The sequence below is a fragment of the Ursus americanus genome, chromosome 6 (genome assembly GCF_024610735.1).
Source record: "Ursus americanus isolate L20-20 chromosome 6, mUrsAme1.1.p, whole genome shotgun sequence".
NCBI classification, from domain to species: domain Eukaryota; kingdom Metazoa; phylum Chordata; class Mammalia; order Carnivora; family Ursidae; genus Ursus; species Ursus americanus.
The window spans coordinates 51,724,686-51,749,992 of NC_142132.1; the positions used below are offsets into that span (position 1 = coordinate 51,724,686).

The 25,307-nt window shown below is 41.1% G+C and overlaps 2 protein-coding genes across 18 annotated transcripts in view; both read left to right on the forward strand.

Annotated features, from left to right (window-relative positions):
* Positions 1–18,243, forward strand: part of USP54 (ubiquitin specific peptidase 54) — a 134,167-nt gene extending 115,924 nt beyond the window's left edge. For 8 of the 13 annotated variants that reach the window (XM_045783169.2, XM_045783167.2, XM_045783170.2 and 5 more), the window contains 6 exons: positions 652–847; positions 2,843–4,239; positions 10,841–10,959; positions 11,278–11,418; positions 14,948–15,134; positions 16,915–18,243. In XM_045783169.2, the coding sequence (XP_045639125.2) occupies positions 652–847; positions 2,843–4,239; positions 10,841–10,959; positions 11,278–11,418; positions 14,948–15,134; positions 16,915–17,474 (2,600 nt within the window). In that variant the 3' untranslated portion in view covers positions 17,475–18,243. Of the gene's footprint in view, positions 1–252; positions 335–651; positions 848–2,842; positions 4,240–10,686; positions 10,748–10,840; positions 10,961–11,277; positions 11,419–14,947; positions 15,135–16,914 lie in introns of those variants that run through there. The other 5 variants (XM_087863027.1, XM_087863030.1, XM_087863025.1 and 2 more) reach the window with 4 other exon arrangements.
* A 1,818-nt stretch (positions 18,244–20,061) lies between these two features.
* Positions 20,062–25,307, forward strand: part of PPP3CB (protein phosphatase 3 catalytic subunit beta) — a 50,280-nt gene continuing 45,034 nt past the window's right edge. For 3 of the 5 annotated variants that reach the window (XM_045783185.2, XM_045783189.2, XM_045783190.2), the window contains exon 1: positions 20,063–20,200. In XM_045783185.2, the coding sequence (XP_045639141.1) occupies positions 20,116–20,200 (85 nt within the window). In that variant the 5' untranslated portion in view covers positions 20,063–20,115. Of the gene's footprint in view, positions 20,201–20,286; positions 20,445–25,307 lie in introns of those variants that run through there. The other 2 variants (XM_045783193.2, XM_045783194.2) reach the window with 2 other exon arrangements.

The following is a 25,307-nucleotide window of genomic DNA, read 5'->3' on the forward strand; positions in this document are numbered from 1 at the left end:
GTCAGACCTCAGATTTGAGGTTAGTCTGCTCTTTCTCTAGAAACTGACTAGCTAGGTGGAGCTTATGGCAAGAAGAAATGAGTATATTGACTTCGACTTCCCAGGCCTGTGACTTTGCACCGCATATTTGATTCGTTTCTCTCCTGCTTTCCTGGTATGCTGCACCATAAAGTTACAGTGAAGGACTAAAGCTTAGAATTTGTATCTGGTTCTTAAATGTGACCCACAAGAAGCTGTGTTCTGTAAAGACAGATGCAGATTTGGATCTTATTTCTGCTGTTGGCTGTCGGGAAGGGGAAGTTGGGAGCAAAATGTGGAGACCAGAGTCGGACAGGTCAGTTGCAAAGGACGAGAGTGGCAGTCTCTAAGACGGAAGCACCAGTTTCTCTTCCTGACTCATTTTAGTTTTAGCTTTTTGTTTGTTTTTTTAAATTCGAATTAACCTGTTTGGCCTCCATGGCTTCCATGAATGTTCCTTAGAGCCAGAGCCAGCTCTGTACCCTGGACAGTATGTGCATGGTCCACGCCTTGCATTCCTGCTGCATATTTTGAGTTTTACTGCATATCTTTGCTCATTTTTGGTTCAATTTTATTTTTATTTTTGTTTGTATTTTGTGTTCTGTTTCTGCTATATTTTCTTTTGCATTTTAGCTAAACTAAGACTTGCCCTGCATGGTGCCAGCTCTAGCACTCACAGCAGAGCCCTAGTCGATAAGAAGTTGCAAATCAGTATTCGAAAAGCACGGAGCCTGCAGGAACGCATGCAGCAGCAGCAATCATCGCCGCCGCCGTCGCAGCCCTCAGCCTGCTTCCCCTCACAGGGGGCGGCCCTCCCTCAGCCAACAAGGTAGTGCCTGGGATCCACTGTAGTTTATGGACACTAGGGGAGGAAGTGACCATGGGTGCTCCATAGTCAGAGTTCTCCTTGTCTTGGTGACTACAGAGGACAGAGAAGAGTCCTCTGGAAAGATTTTCTTCTCGGGTCAGACATAAGGCGGAAAGCTCATCCCACTGCTGGTCCTTTTCTTAATAGTTCCTAGAAAGATACAGAAAGTATGGCATAATAAATAGACCATTTGTCCATATTTCCTGTGGGTGAATTTGTCCCTGGACTTGTGTAATAACATGATTATTAAATTTGTACATATTGTGTTCTCAGACATGGCAATCTGAGCTCTATTGCAATAGAACCATATGGTTTGTTTTGGGGATTTCAGTGCTTCCTGTCTCTGGTGGAAGCAGAGAAAGCCGTCTTTGCTCTGATTGAACCATAGAGAGGAGACACAAAGATTCCCTTTGTTTTGCTTTGCTATGGGCAGCAATAGGAAAAAAGTCCCTGGGGCCACTGATGTAGTTTTCACACTTTAGCTCTTGAATTTGGTTCTATTTAAAATACATAGATTTAAGTTAAAATTCATTTTGGCCATTTAATAAGCCTGAGTAGTTCTCAGAATATAAATATTATAAAATAGCTAAAGTTTATTGAACATTAAAAAAAAAAGATTTTACTTATTTATTTTTAGAGAGAGAGCAAGTGAGAGCGAGGGAGGGCAGAGGGAGAGGGAAAGAGAGAATCTCAAGGACACTCCACACTGAATGCAGAGCCCAATGCAGGGCTTGATCCCATGACCCCAAGATTGTGACCCAAGCTGAAACCAAGAGTCGGACGCTCAACCGACTGAGCCACCCAGGCACCCCCACTTATTGTACAGGCGCTAAGCTAAACACTTTCTCACGGTAACCTTAGGAGATAGGGACTGTTACTTAGTGATATTTTATAAATAAGGAAACTCAAGCTCAGGGGTATAAAATACATAAGATACCCAAGATTGCTCAGCTAGTAAGTAGTAGAGGCGTGGACTTCAAATCCAGGTCTGTTTCATTCCATTAGGTCTTCTCCATAAGTATAATGATATATTCTCCATAATGTCGTAAGTGTGACTGGGTGGCTCTCCCCACGAAAGATGATAGAATATTATCATTCAAATTTAATGCTAATAGCTGGGATCTTCCTTTTTCTTCTTTTCTCCTACAGTATACTCTAGTAGTTGAATGCTGATCTGAGAATCTGATGAGAGATATGTTTTGAATATAAGCAATTTAGGCAGCTAAACTCTTTGTAGAAAACTTACACCACTTGATGTATGTAATTGAGGCTTTTGTTTAAGTGCTTCTAACACTGAGTTTTTTAGGTCAGAAATACAAAACAATTAGTAAGAAACCTAGTAAATGCAGTTAATTTCTAGTCTTACTCCCAAATCTCAAGAGAGTCATAGTGCATTACTTTGAGAAAATATCTCCGTGAATAATACAACCAAATCCAGATTATGAAAACACACTTGAAGTGGTTGAATTCTGTGTAATCCCATGAACCCAAATTATCCTATACTCTGTAAATGTGCCTTTTGGTTCTTTTGGCTGGTCTGCCTCTCAGGACCCCCAGGTATGAGTGATTTCTAGGCTTTGCTCACCTTCCATGTCATCTGCATGTGGGATTAGCAATTTTTGTTTTTTAATTTGCTAGAAGAATATGATTGGAATGGGACTTCAGAGGCAGTGAAGAATATTGACAAGGACTTCACTTAATATTACTGTGTGCAGCTTTGGTGAGGGCATTGGATAAAGAGGATTAATATTACCTATTGCTTGGGTGTGAGCTGACCATGTGCCTGCCTTCTCTTGTGAACCTCTGAACTGTCGACTCTACTTGTGCTTGTCTTTCTGTTTATTTTTACCATTCCCTTTGTGGATTGCTAGAAATGGGAACCAAATGAACAGGTCTTTTTGTAAGTGATTTTGTCATTTAAGGCAGCTTATGACTGGCTCTCTCCATTTATTTCAGTGAACAGCCTATCCCGCTCCAAGTATTGTTAAGCCAGGAGGCTCAACTGGAGCCCCGCACGAATACAGAGTTTGGGGCCAGTTCTTTCATCCACTCACCTGCTTCCTGCCATGAGTCACACTTATCACTATTCCCAGAGTCATCTGCCCTGTCTGCCCCACAGCACAATTCCCCTAGTAGGTCTGCCTCAAACCTTCTGACTTCAGTTGAGGAGGACAGCATTGACCCCTCTGCACTCCACAGGCAGGCCTTACCTAAAACCCCAGGGAGGACTGAGAAGAATGCTCATTATGGTTGGGAACCATTGGATGTACCAGAGGGTAAGCTGCAAGGCTACAGGGGTGACAACAGCAGCTGTACCAGGTTCCCCGCACAAGAAGGAAGAGGCATTGATCAAGAACAGCGATTCCAAGAAAAGAGGGATCCTGCTGTCTCATCCCAGGTGATGCCTTGGTCACACTCAACTGGAACAGATACTTCTGAGAGAGGAGATGTACACAGCCTTGGCTGTGGTCCTTCAAGTTCATCAGTTCAGCCCAGCCTTCCCCTGTACAGGGCCTGCCACCCCGTAATGCCTGCTGCTTCCTCACCTATGCTTCACTCTCCTGATACTGTGCAGAAAACTAACCAATGCCTCCAAGCCAAAAGCCTCAAAACTTTGTTGACTTCAAAAGTGGATGCAGGCAGTGAGGATCCCTATAGGCCAGAGTTTCCCAGCACAAAGGGGCTTGTCCGCTCACTAGCAGAGCAGTTCCAGAGGATGCAAGGTGCCTCCACAAGGGATGGCACAGGTTCCCAGGATAGAAGTTTGACAAATAGTCTAAGGAAGAACTCTTCCCCTTCTGACTCTAAGCCTCCCTTCCTACAGGGTCAAGTGAAAGGCCACTGGCCTTGGGCAAAACAACAATCCTCCTTGGATGGTAGGGACAGACTACCTTCCTGGGAAGAACCTGCTGATTATCCTTCTCTTGCCTTGAACTCTGGGCTGCCTAATAGTGAAACTTCTAGGGGAAGACAGCCCAGGTTGGCAGAACCAAGCATGAACCAAGGAAAGCCATCTCAAGTGAGAGATGCTAGGCCTAAGGAACTAGGCAGCAGTGTCGACTTGGGGACTTCCTTGCCTTTGGACTCCTGGGTGAATGTCACAAGGCTCTGTGATTCTCAACTTAAACATGGGGTCCCTGGGCCAGGAATGAAGTCCTCCCCCCATGATTCCCATACCTGTGTAGCCTATCCAGAAAAAAACCACATCCTTTTGCATCCACATTGGAACCAAGACACAGAGCAGGAGACCTCAGAATTGGAGTCTCTCTACCAAGCCAGTCTTCAGGCTTCTCAAGCTGGCTGTTCTGGATGGGGGCAGCAAAATGTGGCCTGGCACTCATTTAACCAAACAGGTAAGAATGCAACCATGGGCAGGGGGAGTAGGGGGACATATAAAAGCTGAAAGTGAGAGGACAAGATTAGAAGAGGGTTTGTACTCTGTCCAGATAACATCCCCAGCTTAGGAGGTGGTAGCAGATCTTCTGACTTTATTCATAAAGACTTTAGGACACAAGAGCTAGACCTTTTTCTGGCTAGAGTAGAATCAGCAGGGTCTAGTTTCCTCCTTCTAAAGGAAGAGATCAATGAGTATATGCCCAGGGCTTCTGCAGTATGCAGTGCTAAGGAGTGGTTCATAGGTTTTTGAGAGGGACTTAGCATGAAGTAGGGGAGGCTGAGAAGAAAAGTCATCCTTCTATGGTTTAGGAGCTGAACTAATCCAAGATCCAGCTTCCAGATCCAACTTGCAACAAGAGTGTCCACATGGAGCCATATCTCCCAATGTGGCATTTCCAGATCATACTGAACCAGAAATATCACGAGCTTCCTTGACCCCTCAGGAAGTACCAGGTGTAGAATTTTCAAGATTGTATGCCCGTAGGATTCCTGTTCACTGACTACCCCTTAGATTATATTGTGTGAAGAATGATGTCTATGCCTTAAACGTACTTCACAGACTTAGTTCTGGAAACTGAAAACATAAAGAATATTTATAACTTAGATTGATGTACTTGAGAACTCCAAACCTAACTATTGTCCTGGTTAAATCATTAACTGTCAGCATAAATCTGGACAAGTCACTTAATATCCCATGGCTAAGTTTTTACATGTAAAATTAGAGAGTGGGTTCAATGATTTTTTTTTAAAGATGCCTTCAAACTCTTAAAATGATATATATGATTCTGTAAAATTGAACTCAGAGAATTTTATCTTTAGTTCAGTATGACAGTTTCCATAACAGTACAGGTTCCTTGCATGCTGCCAACTGATGTTTAAATACTGCCATACAAGTATTTATTGAGTACCTAGAAGCTGTTCCTAGAAGCTGTTGGTGGGGGGAGATCACATAAATATAAGATTTGATATTAAGGTATGTTTTTTACATGGGATGGGGCAGTATGGGAAGATTCTAAAGAATGAGGAAAGGCTCGCATCTACCTCAATTAGCTTCCTGTGTGAGGGAGAAAGAATATGCAAATGTCAAGTATTTTCAGAATAATAATAAACGCATATAAAAGAATATATTGCAATGAAAATTAAACTAACTGAATGTCAAGCATTATATTACCCCTCCCCAAAAAGCAACAAACATAAAAACTCTTACATTACCCAAAATAGGAAATTTTTCATTGTAGATACTTTTTTTTTTTTTAAAGATTTTATTTATTTATGTGACAGAGAGACAGCCAGCGAGAGAGGGAACACAGCAAGGGAGTGGGAGAGGAAGAAGCAGGCTCCCAGCAGAGGAGCCCGATGTGGGACTTGATCCCAGAACGCTGGGATCACGCCCTGAGCTGAAGGCAGACGCTTAACAACTGCACTACCCAGGCTCCCCTCATTGTAGATACTTTTGAAAATATATAAAGTAACAAAAATCATTGATAAGCCCATTCCTAATTTCATGAGTTTATTTCTGGCTTTGTTTTTTTATGCATATATACTATATATTTATTTTGTTTTGATTTTACAAGCAAATCGTTACAATATATGTATGTAGTTTATTCTCATGATATTTTTACATTATAGCCATGAGCATTTTCCCTTTCTTTTAAGGACTGGCAATATGCTGCATATGAATGTACCGTAATATATTCAACTATTTTACTATACTTTATATACTTACAATTTTTAGATAAATAGATGATGAATACCTTTATATGTAAGTGTTTGGCCACAATTCTGATGAGCTTCTCAGAATAAATTTTTAGAAGGATAATAACTAGCCGAAGGTTTGTATACTTCTAAAAGTCTCTTGATATGTACTGGTAAATTGGCCTTCAGGAAGATTATACTTCTGAAAACAATTTGAAAAGAGTACCTACTAAACATTATTTTTTTGCTTAATAGTGAACAAAAATTAATTTTAAAAAATCCATCTGATGAGTCCTCAAAGTCCTTGTCAAACCAAACTAGCCTTTATTTTGACCTAAAGAAGTGATCAGGTGGAATAAATCAGGAAGTAGGTAATGAAGGGAAATGCCAATTAGATATGTATGTATATGATAGAATATATCTTTAGTGGAGTCCCTCTTTATCTTATTGTAAAGCATTTTTTAAGTACCAAGGTACTTTCTCCCCCCAGCTTTATTGATATAATTGACAAATAACATTGTATAAGGTTAAGGTTTGACACATAGATATTGTGAAATTACCACAGTAAGGTTAGTTAACACAACCATCACCATGGATAAATTGTAGTTTTTTTGCGAGAACTTTTAAGATCTACTGTCTTAGCAACTTTCAGGTAAATAATACAACATTATTAACTACATTCACAATCCTATACATTAGATCCCCAGGATTTATTCATCTTATAACTGGAAGATTATATCCTTTGACCTCACCTCCCCATTTCCTCCACCCTCCAGCTGCTGCCAACTACCATTCTGTTTCAGTGAATTTGTCTTTTTTTAGATTCCACATATAAGTGAAGTCATGTAGTATTTGTTTTTCTCTGACTTATTACTTAAAAAAGAAAAAGCTTTATTAATAAATAATTTACATACCATACAATTCACCTACTTAATATGTATAATTCTGTGTTTTTTAAGTATATTCACAGAATTGTCCATCCATCACCACAGTGAGTTTTAAAGTGTTTTAATCACCCTGTGGGGTGCTTGGGAGTGTCAGTTGGTTAAGTGTCCAACTCTTGATTTTGGCTCAGGTCATGATCTCAGGGTCGTGAGATCAAGCCCCATGTTGTGCTCTGTGCTCAGCGTGAAGTCTGCTTGAGATTCTCTTTCCCTCTCCCTCTCCCTCTCTACTCTCCCTCCCGCCCCGCACAGGCTCTCTCTCTCTCAAATAAATAAATAAAATCTTTAAAGTGTTTTCATCACCCCAAAAAGAAACTCAGTACCCATTAGTAGTCACTCCCTGTTTCCCCCTATCCCTCGCTCCTCCAGCCCCAGGCAACCTGTAATCTATTTCCTGTCTATAGATTTGCCTGTTTTGGACATATGATATAATGGAATCGTACAGTATATGGTGTTTTGTGACCAGATTAATTTTGACATTATGGTTTCTAAAAAGTTACATAAATATTGCCCTTGACCTATATTTCTAAATTTCATAGAATTTTGGAGTCAGGCAGATACCATCTTAAAAATAACTTTTTGTTATAGAAAATTTCAATTATATTTAAGAGTGATGAGTAAATGTTACAATAGCCCTCCAGTAAGCTAGTACTTATCACTAGCTTCCACAGTGATTATCTTGACCAGTTATCAACATATGGCCAATTCTGATTTACCTATAGCCCCCCCTTTCCCCTCCCTACTGAATTATTTTACTATTTATTTATGTATTTATTTATTTATAAATGTTTTATTTTATTTATTTATTTATTTCCTTAAGTAATCTCTACACCCAGTGTGGGGCTGAAACTCATGACCCCAAGATCAAGAGTTGCACACTCCACTTACTGAGCCAGCCAGGTACCCCTCTACTGGATTATTTTAAAGCAAATTCCAGACATTATATTATTTCATCCATAAATAGTTTGGAATGTATCTCTAAGAAATAAAGATTCTTTTTTTAAAAGGCAAAACTATAATATTATTATACCTAGAAAATTAACGATAATTTTTAATATAATACAGTAACTAGCCAGTATTCACATTTTTTCAATTGTCCCATAAATGTCTTTTCACAGTTGGTTTATTTCAAATTAGGAGTCAAACAAGATCTACACTTTGCATTTTGTTGATTTGTCTCAAGGCTTTTTTTAGCCTATAAAATTCCTGTCTTTTTGTCCCCTTAGCACTTATTTATGGAAAAAATTTGGTCATCTGAAAAATCCACATTCTAGATTTTACTAATTATATTCTAGTAGTTTTTTCTTTTTTAAAACATGTTCTTCTACCGTTTTTTTTTTTTGTTTGTTTGTTTTATTTTATTTTGTTTTTTTGTAATCTGGTAGTTAGGGCTAGAGGCTTGATTAAAGTCAGGTTCAATTTTTTAAAAATTTTTATTTATTTAAGTAATCTCTACACTCAATGTGGGGCTTGAACTCATTACCCCAAGATCAAGAGTTGTGCGCTCCTGCAACTGAGCCATCCAGGCAACCCTCAGTTTTTTTGTTTTTAATAAGACTATTTTAGAGGTAGTACTTTGTATTTCTTTTTCTTTTTTTTTTTAAGATTTATTTATTTATTAGAGAGAGAGAGTGCATACGTGCATGAACAGGGGGCAGCAGCAGAGGGAGAGGGGGACAGAATCTCAAGCAGACTCCCTGCTGAGTAGGGAGCCTGACATGAGGGCTTGATCTCAGGACCCTGAGAGCATGACCTGAGCTGAAATCAAGAGTTAGACATTTAACCCACTGAGCCACCCAGGTGCCCCTATTTTGTATTTCTTGTATCAGGAAGTGCATGATGTCTGGTAGTCTTTCTTCTTGTTACTGATGAATCTTGTACTGATGTCTACATGAGTAGACATCATCTTAACTGTACCTTCTATCAAATCCATATATCTCCTCAACAGTACTCCTTAAAGGTTCCCAGCTTTACCTCTGGTGAAATATCTTTAAAAGAATCAGTCTATTCCCTTCAGGAGGTTCCAGTGGCCACCTCCTTGTCTAGCAATCAGACTTTATTAGAAGAACACCACATTCTAACCAATATGGCTGTAATTCTTAAATCTGGCTGCCCATCATAGTCACCCAAGGAGTGGCTTTTTAAAAAACACAGAGAAATAATCTTATATAAATGGGATGACAGCACATGTGTTGTTTTTATTGTAGACATTTTCTTGTTTATCTCTACTCCTCTTACATAAATTCCTACCTTTTATCCTCCACCTTTCAGGTAATAATCTAATGTGCATATTTCTGTATTTTTCTGTTCATATAATCCTATGTAGATCTACACATACAGTGGGGTTTTTTGCTTCAGGATAGTATTACAGATTTTTTTTTTCCTTTTAACTTAACAATCCTTCATGAAAATCCCTCCAAGTCATCTAGTTTAACTCAATTCATTCTTTTTAGCGAGTGACTGGGCATATTTGATATTGGAGATACCTTCGTGTATTTAGCCATTCTGCTATAGGTGGGCATTACTTTATTTCTAGTTTTTTGGCCACTACAACTAAGCCTTAGTAAACTGGTATTTTTGCTTCTTATTCCTAGGAGTAGAATTGTTGGATAAAAGGGTAAATCATATTTTCAATTTTAATGGATATTTCTAAACAGCTTTTTTTTTTAGGAAGACTATAACGTTTCAAATTTCCTTCAACAATGTTTGGGGATATTCTCCTATACTTTTCAGGGAAGCCTTTTGTTTTATTTATTTTTTAGATTTTATTTTTAAATAATCTCTACGCCCAAATCTTAACCCGGAGATCAACAGTCACATGCTCCACTGACTGAGCCAGCCAGGTGCCCCTCGGGGAAGCCTTTTAAAAAGAAATATTCCCAGGCTCACCACAAAGATTCTGATTCAGCAGGGCTGTGGAGAGAGAGAGGAATCTGTATTTTTAAAGTTCCTAGATGAATCTGAGGTGGTATTAGAACCTCTGTACCAGGAAATACTAAAAATAATATCTTTGCTTGGTATCAGGAATATCCTCCTTTAGCCAGATACATGTATTAGGATCAGAATATCAGATCAAGACATGAATTGGTGATAGACATGTACATTAAATGTAGATCAAGGGCATGTGCATTTTCCGAATGGAAGGCTTAATTAGTTGTATTGGGGCGAGCCTCTTGGGAGTCACATATCTAGTTTGGAGCAGTTCTTAATAATCTAGCAAGATTTTGAGGAAGAGATAAGCATTAGTGATTGTTTAGGATTTAAGCAGTCAGTGATCGAGAGAAGCTAATGGGGAAATAAAAGAGCTTTACACATATAAAATGTTGTTGAAGAGTTCCTGCTCATAGTAATAGGAAGTGAAATCAAGAGATTTGAATTTTAATTCTGATTAATCTATTTACTACCTTTCAGACCCTGGAACTCATTTTCCCGTTACATAAAATGAGGAGGTTTGATAGATGATTACTATATTCATTTCAATTCCTAAGTAGACTGAAGAGAATGTTCCTTTGGTCATCACAAACACTCTAGAGAACAACTATGTTGGACAGTTTCCTCTGTATATATTTTAAGTCTTGGGCACAAATCCAACCTTCAGAAGCAAAGCTGATTGTGTTTAAAAAATTGAAATGAGGCAAAATGGGGATATTCAGCTGTCTTTCTGCAGAGCCCCTTTTGTACAAGTTCTTCAAAGCCTGTGTTCTGAGACCCTTGTTGGCCTATGGGAAACTATCCATTTCTGAAACTCCTCTTTCTACATTGCAGGAGCACATCTCCATTCAGTTCAGGGATACATATTTGTTATTTCATGAAAAGAACTCCTGAGGTTTGTTTGTTTGTTTGTTTGTTTGCTGTCAGGCTGAAGTTAGGCTGCAGGAGAAGAGATGGCTTCAACTTGTATTTATGTTTTCCTCCTCAGGCTCTGCAGATGGTGTGGGGAGGAGGTTGCACTCAGCCCCTGGCCTTGGTCTCTCAAAGACCCCAACAGCAGAAATGGAGCACAGTCTCCATGAAGCCAGCACAGTGCCTGCTTCTCAGGTAGCAGCCTCAGGTCCTACAGTGCTGACATGGGGTGGTGTGTTGGGAAAGGAAGTGTGGAAAGATATGAGTGGTAGGGTTGGTGGTAAGGCAGGAGCATGGTGATGTGGGGCTGTTGGAAGAGAACAAGTTCTATGATTGGACTTCTTTTAAGTGAGAGGAGATTGCCACATGGCCACTACCTTTCAAATACATTTAATTCAGGTCTTTCGTAGTGAGGTCTTACCTATTTTCTCTCATACCCCTGGGGACAGGGTCTGTGGGAAAACCATAGGTCTGGTGTTTCGTGTCTGCCTGTGTGTGTCTATGTGTTTGAAGGCTGCACCTTGCCGAGGCCCCAGGAGGGAATATGGGGAGGATGATCAGTATGGTGCAGAGAACTTTCACCGCATCTCACGCAGTCTCAGTGGCACCGTTATCTCAGAGAGGGACGAGGCTCCAGTCTCTTCCCACAGTTTTGTAAGTAGAATCAGGGTCTATCTATTCAGAGCACCCTCTTTCTTTTGCTAAGGTGAAAAAACAGTGTAGGTGGAGGGGCAGGGGAAACTAAAAGTTGTAATTTGGGGGAAAGTCATGTGCACTCAGCAAACATGATGACACATAGTCATTACTTTATTGACACACATTTTGTTGGAGCCCAGAGGAATGTCCCTTCCCTGTAGCAGTTCTGGAAGGTATATTATAGGGTTCCCTAGAGTGAGAAGAGTCCTAATAGCCTGGTAGCCTTGAGTGTCAGAAGTAATGGCTGCTGATTGGGTCAAAACCCATTGCACTAATCAAAGGAAGGAGGGAAGACATGGGATGGGGTATTGTTTTTGCCTTTTCCTCCCCACTCCAGTATAAGACTGAATGGGGTCCAGTATGCTTTCATGCTAAAATGAAGCGTGTGCATTAGTAAGAAAAGGAAAATGATTTAAAATCTTCCTCCTGAGGCTTTTCATATGGAATCTATGTAGTGAAAGGGACAGGGACACCAAAGTCAGCAGAGATCAATAACTCAAATATTTTTAGTGGCTGGGTTTATAAATTATCCTTTTGAGAATTTCACACACTTGCCAAAGGCAAGTTGAGTTTTGATTACAATGGAGGTCAGGATGCAAAGCTCCAGTGTGTTAAAGCTTGTTCACCAGGTCAGTTCAATCAAAATTACAAACCAGTTTTAAATACATGATATAAAAATTAAAAGGTATAAAGGATATACAGTGAAAACTAATTCTCTGTCCTACTAGTCTTTCAGATCCAGTTTCCCTCCCAAGCAACAGTCATTTTTTCCAATTTATTGTTCAGAGTTTCCTAAACAACTCTAAACAGCTTGCCATTCTTTTTGGGAAAGGTGGTTGTTTCTGCCTAGCATTTGTTCTCATGTACTGTTAGTGAATTTAATGGAAAATTGTTATTTTTCTAGGGAGTTGGCTTCCTTTCTCCTGACTTCTATATCATTCATTTATTCACTGATTCATCCTTTTAAACAAATGCTTATTGGGCTTATGTTCTAGGTATTGTGCCAGGTGCTGGGGATACAATCGTGAGTTAGATGTAGTCCCTGCTGTCATGGCCTTCACAGTCTATCTGCGGAGACAGATAAAGAATTATAATATGATAGGATTTAATGCTATGGAAGCATAATAGAAGGGACATCTAAACCAGATTTGAGGGATCAGGGAAGGCTTCCTGAAGGAACTAAAACAAATATAGCAGGTAAAGGAACTTGAAGCAGATATTCACTGAATCAAAAGCAGCTCATTTGGTATGGCAGGATTAGATTCCGGTGAGGGAAGGACAGTGTTGACAAATGAGACTGGAAAGAATATAAACAAGAGTCATATCATGAACCACAGTATGGAGTTTGGGAGGATAGAGAGAAGTGGACATGTTGGAGAGCCAAAGAGGAAGTAAAAATCATTGGGACTTGGTGACTGATTGGATATGGGGAGGGGAGAATCAAGGAGAATCACCCCATGAATTATGGGTTGATAATGATGTATTTGAGGGAAGAGATATGTATAATTTTGGATATATTATGTTTGAGATACCTGGTAGGCCTTTGGATGTGACACTTTTTTACTTGAAGTCAAGATTCAAGAATCATAGCCACTGAAAAGAGGAAAAGAATATTGTGAAAAGAGGAGAGCAGCCAGGACATATCCCTGATGAGTATCATATTTAAATGGTTCATCTGAAGAACGCTTAAAGGAGTGAGGACCAGAGAGATAAAAGGGAAGCCAGGAAAACGTGGCGTCACTTTCTTCTGTGCGGAAGAAAAGAATAGTTGGCTGTGTCACATACTGAGAGGATTGGCACCTGGTTCTTGGGCTGTACGGTAAATGCCTGTTATGTACACCCTGCTGTGGTAGATGCTATGAGCATACACTGATGAAATAACACAAATTCTGCCCTTGAATAACTTACAACTTAGTTAGGAAATAAGATATACTGGTATATAGATTATTGTATTTATTATTTATTTGGTGCCTATAATGTTCCAGTTCCTGTTGAGAGGACAGTATTGGGTTCTGTTGACAGTATTAGGAATACCGGAGTAAAAAGAAATGTATTCTATCAGGAGAGAAAGACAATAAACAAGTAAACCCCAGACAATGTATAATTGAGAAGAATAGAACAAAGCAGGGGAGAAGGAGTAAAGAGGTAATAGTGGTTATTTTCAGGGCTATTTTTGATAGAGTAGTGAGGGAAATCAGCTCTAAGAAAATAATATTTGATGAGAGACCTCAGTAATATGATGGTGTGAGCCATGGGAAGACTATTCCAGTTAACAGAAACAGTAAGTGAAAAGGCCCCCTGAGTTGGAATGAGCTTGGTGTGTTTGAGGAACATGAAGAAAGTTATAGTGAAAAAGGCACAGGAATGGTAGAGATAAAGTGAGAAAGATCAGGGCGCCTGGGTGGCGCAGTCGTTAAGCGTCTGCCTTTGGCTCAGGGCGTGATCCCGGCATTCTGGGATCGAGTCCGACACCGGGCTCCTCCGCTGGGAGCCTGCTTCTTCCTCTCCCACTCCCCTGCTGTGTTCCCTCTCTCGCTGGCTGTCTCTCTGTCAAAATAAATGAATAAAATCTTGGAAAGAAAAAAAAAGTGAGAAAGATCAGGATTGCTATCACATAGCAACTTGCAGGCCACAATAAGGAACTAGCAGGCCTGGAGATAGGAAGATCAGATTGGAGGCTGTTGCAGTGGTCCACTTGAGCTTAAATATGAAACCTGTAGGTAGAAATGATATTTCTTGACAAAGGCAACTAATGGAATCATGGATGAGAAGTGCAAAAGTAAGGGCATTGTCAAGGGCAAGTCATCATTGAATTTAGATGACTTAGGAAAATGTGGTACCAACAGGTGGAATTTGGAAGGATGTTGGTTTGATTTTGTACATCTTAGTGTTTTAGGTGTTAAAGGGGATATTTCTGAGACTTTGCCACAAAAGTGAATGACGAGTGGAGTACAGAACAGGGCACAAGCATCAGTGGTTACAAACTTGACTGGCAAGAGAGGAGACTGGAGTGTAGCAGTGACAGGAGAGAAGGTAGAGTAGTAGAGTTCTTGATTGTACATTGAAAGAGATACATTTTTAGTTCCCAGTATTTAGAGAGTGTACAGAATTTTCTTTTTCAGTTTCTTGGGCTTTCCGATTTTTTTTCTTTCTTATTTTTCTGTTTTTAAATTCCTGTCTCGAACTGATTCTACTGTTAGCATTAAAGAGTTTGCCAGAGACCTAGATGGTAGGGTTGGGAAGATGAGGGCTATGAGAGAGACAGGTTAAAGGAAGAAGATCTGCCGTTCCATGTTTCCAGTTCGTAGTAGTCTGGATGTTCCTAGAGGGGCTGATGGAAAGAGTAACGGAGTAAATTGGGTCCCTGTACAGAACTAGGCATATTATCCCTCCATCTCTCCCTTTTTGCCTCACTGTGTTTACCTAGCCATATCCAGCTGTGTGTTAATCCTCATCTTTATGTTTTTTTGTCTTGTCTCACTATAAGGATTCATCAAATGCGAGGAAAAAGCTTTTGGAAACCGGGCACCGTTGTTCCAGCTCCTCTTCCCTCCCTGTCATCCATGACCCTCCTGTGTTTCTCCTTGGTCCCCAACTGTACCCACCCCAACCACAGTTCCTGTCCCCAGATGTCTTGATGCCCAGCATGGCAGGGGATCCCCATAGACCCCCAGGTAACTCTCCCCAAATCTAATTATCATGTGCCATAATGTGGTACTTTTCCAGAGACAACCTAGAAAGATCAAATCAGTACACCTATGGGGGGGGGTGGAGTCCCAAAGTAGGTAGTAATGGGATATGAATTACCACTTTAAGATCAAACATTGGTCAAGATGAATTGTGATTGAATCATTACTTGGTTAACATGGTTGTCTGTTCTAAATCCTTAGTCTAACTACCCAAGAGAATGAACACATCTATCACGATAAGATAAGCTTTTAAGCGACCAAGGGGAGTTAATACCCAGTCTTTAGGATCCTCCCAGAACAGAAAGTATCGTATCTATTAGCTAGTTCCTCTTCTGCTATCCTGAGTCTCAGCTGTGGCATTGTCTAGAAGGACAAGGAGTGAATGGGAGACCTGGAGAGACCCTGTGTATGGAATACCTGTGCCATGTATACAACCCAGACAATCTTGGGGAAGGTGGATAGCATCCTTCTGGCTTTCTTTCACCCTCCATAGTAAGATTTGCTACTTTTCTTCCTCATGAAGAGGCTGAGTCTACTTAAAGCCCGGATTCTCATTGGGAAAGGGAAGGTACTACTGGCATCTAGTGAGTGGAAGCCAGGGATGCTGCTAAACGTCCTACAAGGCACAGGGCAGTTTACCTCCATGACCCCCCCCCCCCCACCCCTCCAAAAATAGTATCAGCTCAAAGGATTGGTAGTGTTAAGGTTGAGAAATCCTGGCTTACACATGCAAATGCCCTGGGGCAGGGTGTGGTTGTGGTTTTAGAACAGATGGTAAGAGTAGTATTACTGATGTGTTCACATTTTAGGGAGGTTTAGATAAGCAGGGCTTCTGGGTAGATAACTTCCTATTACTCAATGGAGCAGCCAGGTAGCCACCCCTCTCTTGCTGTTGTTAGGGGCATCTGTTGTATCAGGCAACGTTTAGTGTAGCCTATTCTGCACTAAATGCTATAGTGAACATAGGGGAGAAAGAAGGCAGCTCTCTGTTCTTAAAGAGCTCAGAACTGCAATAATCAGAATATACATACATACAAGAGTATACTGCAGATGTTGATGGGTTATAAAATAAAGAATGGAAAGTATTTTTTAGATTTTTTTTTTTTTCAGGACGCCTGGGTGGCTCAGGCAGTTGGGCGTCCAACTCTTGATTTCAGCTCAGGTCTTGATCGCAGGGTCATGAGTTCAAGCCCTGCATTGGCTCCATGCTGGGCGTGGAGCCTTCTTAAAAAAAAAAAAAATAGAAGTGACTTTTTAAAATTATATATTTTGTTTCTTAAGTAAAGGGGAATTAATGTATAGAAAAGGCATTCCACACTGTGTATGTGGTAGGAGTAGTGTGAACAAAAACAGAGATCTCAGGGACTGAGCAAGAATGTAAGCAGAAACAGATTAACTGGAGTGAAAGTACCATATTAAGAAAAGCAGAGTGATGTTTTGGAGTGGTGGCTCTAGGAGTAGAGTTGTTACAGTGAGAGTATATATTTGTAATATTAGGGAGCCATCCATGGGTAGGGGGTGAAGGAAGTAGAGTGAGGTAGAAGTATGGCAACATTTGCCCAGGTTGGAGGTAAGAGACTTGATTTTGATGTATATTAAGAATTTTTAAAAATGAGATTAAAAGCAAAGCTAGGCTTCTTCTTTCCCTTACGTGTATGCTCTTATGGCTATGGGGAGTTGAGAGGAACAGTCAAGAACGGTCCTTTGGGAAGGAGAATGGTTTACTGAAGATGCTTAATCTTTGGGCTTCTTTTTCTCTTCCCAGGAACTTCAAGAAGTGTCCAGCAGTTTCTGGCTATGTGTGACAGGAGTGAAACTTGCCAGGGGGTCAAGTACCCAGGAAGAACTCTGAACTACCAGAGTCTCCCCCATCGTTCCAGAACAGATGCCTCTTGGGGGCCATGGTCAGAGACCAACCAGCATATTGGGGCCAGATTCCCGAGTACTCCAGCGTGCAAGCCTCAGCTGACACACACTGCCACACTCCCAGAAAGGCGCCAGGGCCTTCAGGTTTCTCATGCTCAGTCCTGGGGGGATCTTTTCCATTCTTCCTCCCACCCTCCCATTGTGTACCCTGTGTCTCCACCATCAAGCAGTCTTCATGTACCCCTGAGGTCAGCTTGGAATGTGGGTCCTGTTCCTGGGTCTCGAGCCCCTGGTCCTCGAAGAGTAGATATGCCCCCAGATGATGACTGGAGGCAAACCAGTTATACTCCACAATCTGGGCACAGGAGGACAGGGGGAGAGGAGTTTCTCTTTGTTCTAGCAGATGCTCCTGGGAGAGAGCAGATAAGGACAAGGGCCCTGCAGCACAATAGGTGGTAAGAGTCACCCCTTTCCTTTCCTGGAGCCACAGCTTTCTCTGTTAAACTGTACTGTGGAGGAGTTAGCACCCTGCATCCCTACCAGGGTTGTGCTAGTCTCATCTCAACATAGAGTTGGCAGTTTCTCCTAGGGGTAACTGGAATCCCTAACAAGACCTGGCTCCTTGAGAGGAATATTTGAAATTCCCATTTCCATTCACCTAGCAAAAGGAAGCAACTGCCATTTAGGGCTTTATTTGAGCCACTTTAAAGATGAATCCATATTACTCTGGACATTAGCCATTCCTTAGGATCTTAAGGTCACCATTTTATTCCTGGATCCTTTATGCCCCCACCTGCACCTGAGCCTTCATCCTCTGTTCCCTCCTATACTGCCAACTTCTGTTCTCTGTTTTACCCACCTATTCTTATTACCTGAACTTCTGCCTTCCCTATACCCTATCCTTGGAGGGGCATGTAGCTGTGTGGTCATGGTCCTGACCATATCATTCAGGGCAGCCTACCTGCCCAGGTATTATGGACTGTCAGCCTTCCCTGTGCCCCCAAACCTTAGGCCTAGAATGCAGAGCTGCCAACATAACACTTGTCCTTCTGAACAGATGGAGTCAGGCACACTAATACACCTTCCTGTCCTCAGCAGCAGAGCCATTACTGCCACTTGCTCAGTCACTGTTGTAAACCCTCAGAGTCAGCTAAACTATTTTAGGGCCAAACATACTGTTTTTGTAAAGTATTTTTCATTAATAAATCTTTAAGATAGTTGTATTTAATTCCTTGTCATTTGGTTGTCTATTTAATGCCTTTTGTATGCTCTTGCTCTTTTAAGGGTTGGGGGAAAGGCCTGGATAAGCAAAAAATACCAATTCCCAGTGGCCTGGGGCTCCCAAAGAGCCATGGCACAAACATATATATATATATATATATATATATATATATATATATATATATATATATATGAGTGTGAGCATGTGTGTGTGTGTATGTGTGTGTGTGGCTTTTGAGTGAAGGTGAGGAGCTAAATAGTTTAAGGATAGTTGAAGGATATATACTGAAGGTAGGAATCAATGGGCCCCTAAAGTGGAGTGACTTTCCTTGTTATTATTGCTGCTAGTATTATTTATTCCTTTCCTGCTAGGAGGCACTCAGTATATTACAAGCTTTCTTTTTTCCTCCTTAGGGTGATTTTCTTGGGATTCAGACCCTCTTAGAAACTCACTCCTGATCTATGTACTCTGGGTGCTCTCCTTCTATAAGTTTGTGATGTGCCTTCTATCCCTTCCTTGTTCTCTTCCCATGGCTGCCCCTCCCCTTGCCTTCCTTGTGGAATTTCTGCACTTCCTCTGGTGGTCCTCAAATCTTTGAAGCAGGTGGTTATTGACAGTGAAGTGGAACAATTATTGCTCAGAAAGATCCATTTTCACCTCTGCCTCATTCATAAATTCTCCCTCTAAAAGATATTTTGTGGGCTCCCTTTTCAAAGAATACCCTTTGGACACTTTCCTGCTCTTTTACCTCAGGTCTCAAATCATTGAGATTGACAGAAAGAAGAGGTAGAAAGGTGTTCTTTGAGACCTTTGGACCACTGCTTACCTAATTAACATCATCCATTATGAACAGATTCTGAGCACTTTTGGTATTCAGCAGGAGGACGGGCAGGAATTTCTCACCCCATTTGGATCCTATGTCATCAAGACATAGATCTTAGTGGACACACACGATTCAGTACATCTCTTACTGTCATATACACACCTAATAATTATTGACTGAACAGTCAATCAGTTCTTGTTCCACTAACCCCTTTCCCATGAAGGTCCATCCCTATAAAGTTTCCATAAGTTACCTGGGCTCAGATTGTGTATGTGCACAGAAGTACCATATGAAGTATTTCTTATGAAAAACTAATTTCCAATTCTCTGTATCTCTGCCTTCCAAATCTCTATTTTCTGAATGGATCGAGAGGGAGACTGTGTCCTTCTCAGGTGAATTCTGTAGACTGAACATCTCTTGGTGTCATCCCTTCCTTTCCCCTTACCTGCTTTGATTCTTAACCCTTGGAGGCTATTCTGCTCTAACTATATTTTAACCCTGTACCTTCAGACTCTCGACAGTTCCAGGCTCTAAACATAAGGGCCAGCTTCTCAAACTCCATTTTGAACAGTCACGTCTCTAGAACTTACAATGCCCCGTCTGTTTTCCTGTCCGTTACCAACCCAAGTACCCAGATTTGGTAGCCAAATTGTTATACATTTTTTTCTCTGTTAGTAGATTCCGAGGTTTAAGTCTCCCCATCGTACTAGGAGCTCCATGAGAACCAGCGTCATGTTTCTTAGCACTCATTCACTGCAGCTACCAGCAATAGATAGCCCTCCCTCTTCACTCTCTATTGTTTCTGCCTGCCCAGAATTTTAACCTGATCCCTTGGCCTCGTCCTGTTTCTCTCTCGGCCTCAGTAATTTTGCCCAGGTCCCTAGAGTCTGCCCCGCCCCCGCCCCCGCAAAGCGCAGTGCATGCCGGTCTTAGCCCCTCTGTAGGGAAAGAGGGTCCGCCATGTTCCCCGGCGGCGCCGCCGCTTGGCTCTGGTAGCCGCCGCCCCCGCCCCCAACCCCGCCCGGCCCAGCGCCTAGCCGAGCCCCGGGCCCAGCATGGCCGCCCCGGAGCCGGCCCGGGCTGCACCGCCCCCACCCCCGCCCCCGCCGCCCCCTCCCGGGGCTGACCGCGTCGTCAAAGGTGAGAGGTGGACGAAGCCCTGGGGGCCTGGCCTGAGGAGCTGTGTGTGAGGGCGGGCGAGAGACCGTCCCCTCCGGAGCGGGCCCGGAAGGGCGGGCGAGTGACTGGCTGCCTCCCTTGGGGAGTGGCCCCTGGGCGGGCCCCTGCTGGGCTGGGCTGAGTCGGTAGCGGCGACTCCGCGGTCTCTCGCATGCCTTCAGGCCCGAGGCGGGGGTTTCGCTCTTGAGGTCTCCTAGCCATAGGGGTGAGTCTCCTAGCCGCAGTGACCCCTCTTCTTTTTCTCCTGGGCCTGTCAAAGCGGCCCAGAGGCCGCGATTAGCTTCCTGCCCCGCGACAGCTGCATGCCTGGCTTGCCTGGGCGGACCGAGGGGCTTGGAGACTTTCAGCCACGCGGGGCCGGGCGATAAGCAGTCAGAAATCACCTCGGTTTTGGCCCACGCTTGCTCCCCAGTGACAGCCGTCAGCCCGATTCGCGCCGAGTTAGCGCCAGCCGCAGGGGTTCGCGCTTGGCCCTCAGGTGTCACTCCACGCGGAAACTGGGGGAACCATGTGGGATTGGACAAGGGTGAAGAGACGAGGCAGGATTTGGGGGCCCCGGCTTTAAGTGCAGAATAGATGGAGAAAAGGCAGCATAAAAGAGGAAAAAGCATTTACTTCGCAAACCGGTCAACACTGTTTGGTCAAAGGCCAGAAGGGGTTACCCCTCACCTTGCAGAAAAACACCCATAGAAGAGAAAATTAAATATTTCTCGGCTGAGGCAGAATTTATGTATGTTTACCGACAACAGATCAGCAGATTAATTTAAAATAGAGATATTGAGGTTAAATTGACTGTTGCTTAAGATTTCCATGCTCTCTGGGAGAGCCCATCAACTTCAAACACCGCCGTGGAGGTGAAAAACAATCTGAAATGATTTTTCTTTACTGTGTAGCTTGGTCAATAAATTGACATCATTTTAGGATAAAGTTTTCTTTGTTGTATTACGTTTATTTTTGAAAGCTAGATACTTCTTTTACTTATTTATTTTCATTCAGCTTCTCAAATATACTGGCACAATGTTTAAACACTGTTAGTCCAGTTTTTGAAATTTGACTAGATATGTTTCCATTAAAATATTTAAAAACAAGAAAACCTTTTTCCTTTGTGTTTTTTTATTTTAATTTATCAATTTGAGCCTCCTTTAATAATAACACTGATTTGTATCCGGGCTTGTGTAGACAATTTTTAAAAGTTAGTAGTATATCCAGTTAGGCCAGGCATTGGAATGAGCTGAATAAAGAGTTATGGAATCCTTGTCCTGAGAAATCTTTATAAAAAGAGAAGGGGAAAAAAAAAAAAGGTAGTTCAGATTGGTGGTCCTAACATGAAATCCTGGAGTTCTGTGGGGGTTGGGAACAGAGACATGGGCTGCCTCTTCATTTTCTGACTATGCATCTGTGTTGTATGTTCATTCCCCTGGGTACTTTTCACCCTACTGTTAGTTAGATAGGATAACCAGTCGCATTCCCGAGCATTTGTGCTATCCTTATGCTTGTGAATCTTCTTGTTTTTGTCATATATGTGATAATGTTTTCCTGTACTGTACTGCTTTAATACAGTAAAAATAAGATTCCAAACATAAGGCGTATTCCTTGGGGGTGAGTTGTGAATCCAAGATGGTCTCATTTGCAAGTTACTGATATGGAATAAAAGTCATTTGATTTAGGTAAATAGGAAAAGAGCTTGTTGGTATAGAAAATTCTAGTTAAATAGAGCTCGTAAGTAAAAGATCTCATGTGCCTAGTAGTATATTCTTACCAAGACAACTTTTATTTCTTTATGGAATTTGTTAGCAACTGGAATGCCTGATATGGATCGCATGTTTAGAGATGGTGGCAACAGAATGGTTTGCACTGTTCATGGAGTCTCTGCTCTGGCTTCCTCAGAAATTACTGGGAAATTCACCTTTCATACAGAAATCCACTTTTGGATTATATCTTCAGGCTTCTTGCCTGCCTTCGTTCAGTAATTGTACCATGATGTTATATTTGATGATAGAGAACACCCTTGTCAGAACATATATGACCACAGTGCTAGTTCGACTTAAGTTCAACTTGTTAAAATCCAGATTTCTTATAAGTTTAGTATGTGCTAGTTTTGCATCTGTATCATTTCATAGTAGTAATATCATGGAAACCATTGTTGGCATTGAGTACAGGAAATCATTTACTCCCTGAACTTTTCCTTATTGTTTCCGAATTTTATACTCTTACACTTCTAGTCAGGAAGCCTATATTTATGGTCATGACGGTTTTGAAAGGACTATAGATCTTTCTGTGTTTAATATCATGTGCCTAAAGTTCACTTCATATGAAGTTTGAGATCTTGGAATACTGTAGGTGATTCATGTATTATTTTAATTAGCTTTTCACTGAAATTATTTAAATTACTAATGGTGATTCCATATCGCTGATTATGGACAATTAGGTTTTGTGGCTAGTTAAAGCAATTTCATTTTTTTTTTTTTTAAAGATTTTATTAGGGAGCAAGAGAGCATGGTGGGGGCAGGGGAGGTGCAGTTAGGGACAGAAGGAGAGGGTTGAGCAGACTCCTCACTGGGCGTGGAACCCGATGCTGGGCTTGATCCCAGGACTCCAGGATCATGACCTGAGTGGAAAGCAGAGCCACCCAGGCTCCCCAGCAATTTCATTTCTGAGCGTACTCCAGCTGCTGCTGACTCAGGTCAAATTGTCTTTGAAAGTTGCTGTAACCCAGTGGTTTAGGTGAGATAGTATGCCCTCTTAACTATTTTCTGTTAAGCATTTTTCTCTTCTTCAGCTAAGATAAGTTGGAAATAAGAAAATGGAAACAAACTAGGAAAAACGGCTAATTGTATCTGCATGAGTGCCTTACTGCCACATTAGCAAAATTGGTATGGGTAATTAAAGCATAAAACCCTGAATTTATGTATATTGCTCTCCTCCCCAAATTTATCCAGACACTACCCTACCTTTTATTTCCAGATATTTTAAAAATGTACTTTTTGCTATATAGATGAGGTCCCAGATTTGTAAAACTCGACTGTCTCTTGAGATGATTGAATCTCTTAGTCTTGATATAAGAATCCACCTTTACCACTTAGAGGGTGTTGTCTGTATTGTATATATGTTCATTTTAGTATGCACATTGTGACTTTCCTTCGCATTCAATATATTTTCTTTATTTCCTAGGTTATATTAACCTTATCTCTTAAATTATCAGACTTTCAGATTGAACTAAAATGCTGAAGTGTGTGTCTGTGTATGTGTGTCTTAAGCTGATATATTCCTGTGTCTGTGTATGTGTGTGTTAAGCTGATATATTCCTGATAGGCAGCTTCGTGATTCATTTTGGTTCTGTTGCCAGCTGCCCTGCTTATAAGTCTGAGGTCATTTGGCTCAAGTCTTTTCTAGTACGTAGCTTTATTAGGATTGCTTATTTTCATTACAGATTGTTAGATGACCCACATAGGTCTTTGGGTCACATGGCTACTTCAGTGTTTCTTGCTAGTTCTATTTCATCATATTTTAAAGCAACTTGAATTTTAATTTTTGTTTACTAAATGTATTTTGTGGACTTACCTATCTAAAAAGATAACTCTTGAAAATGATTTTTCTTTTTCCTTCCACCCCCATTAAACTGTTAAACATTCTAAAATAAATCTTCAGTACCATGTGTCCTAGAGAAAGCAAAGGAACAGAGAAAATAGTGTCTGTGAGTGTGTGTGTATGAGAGAGACAGAGACAGAAAGATGAAGGGAGGGAGGAAGGGAAGGAGAGAGAACACTGTGGTAACAAGTCATCTTAGAAGGAAAATGCCAAGGAGGAAATATAGCTGCTCAGTAGTAAGGCAAAAGCTTTAGGTTCCAGAGTTATTGAATGAATTAGCAAGAATTGTAAGGAAAAGTTTGATGAAAAGAATCTTGATTTATTAAATGAGGTGTACTTTAGTACCAATCATATGACTTCATTTTATCATAATGTTTATTTATACACAGATAAAATTAGCTGAAGATAATTGGGCATCCTTGTATGTTATGTAAAATTTATTTTGGAACATCAGAGTAATCAAATAGCAAATATTAAATGCCTGCTGTATGCTATAAACTGTAGAGAGACAACAGAAGTATAAAAAAAATGAAGAACAGTCTTGGTCCTTGGAGAAATAATACTTATGAAAAGTTATTTATATATGTCATAAGGATGGGTGCCATTAATAATTGCCAGATAAGTGACTGAGCCAGTGACTTGTTTGAGTTCAAAGGAGGTTGTGATGACTCTGGACTTGGAATGGTCTAACAAGTGTTTATACAAGGAAGAAGGCCTTGAAGGAAGGGTAGGATTTAAATAGGCAGAGGATTGGGACCATTTATTTGTGCAACATTTATTGAGTACCTGCTTTGTACCAAAGCATAATAGGCATTGAGGATACAGAATTGGATTAGATATAAGTAAGATTCTCTTGGAGAGCTGGCAGTCTAGTGGGGGAGACATTATTGCAAATAAATAATATATAACAAGGTATGTACAAAGTGCTACTGGAGCTCTAAAGTAGGAGTTGACTCTTATTTGGAAAAAAAGCATCAATGAGAGGATTATGTTTTGAGGTGGACCTTGAAAGATGAGTAGAATTTTTCCAGATAGAAGGTAGGACTGGAGTAGAGGAAACAGCAGCAGAAAGGCATGGAGTTTAGGGAAAAAAATAAATAAAAGCTTGAAAATGTGTGACAGAAGTGTGTAAGTGCTTGGCTATGAGTGGCAGGAGATGATGTTGGAAACCATCTCTTGTACACTAAGTTGAGGAGCTGAAACTTAAGCTAATAAGCAGTATAGCCTCTGGATGATTAAGTGGCTTTGGAGCCCAATTGCCTGGGTTTGAATCCTAGGTTACCTTAATAACCTTTTCACTGGAGACAAGATACTTAATATCACCAAGCTTCAATGTTCTCATCTGTAAAATAGAATTAGTAAAGTATTATTATGGGGTTTTTGAAGGATTAGTGGAGATAGTCCATGTAAAGTATGTACCTTAGAGCATGGTCTGGTACTTGATTGTTTCTTGAAATTATTGAATCTGTTAGTCTGGATA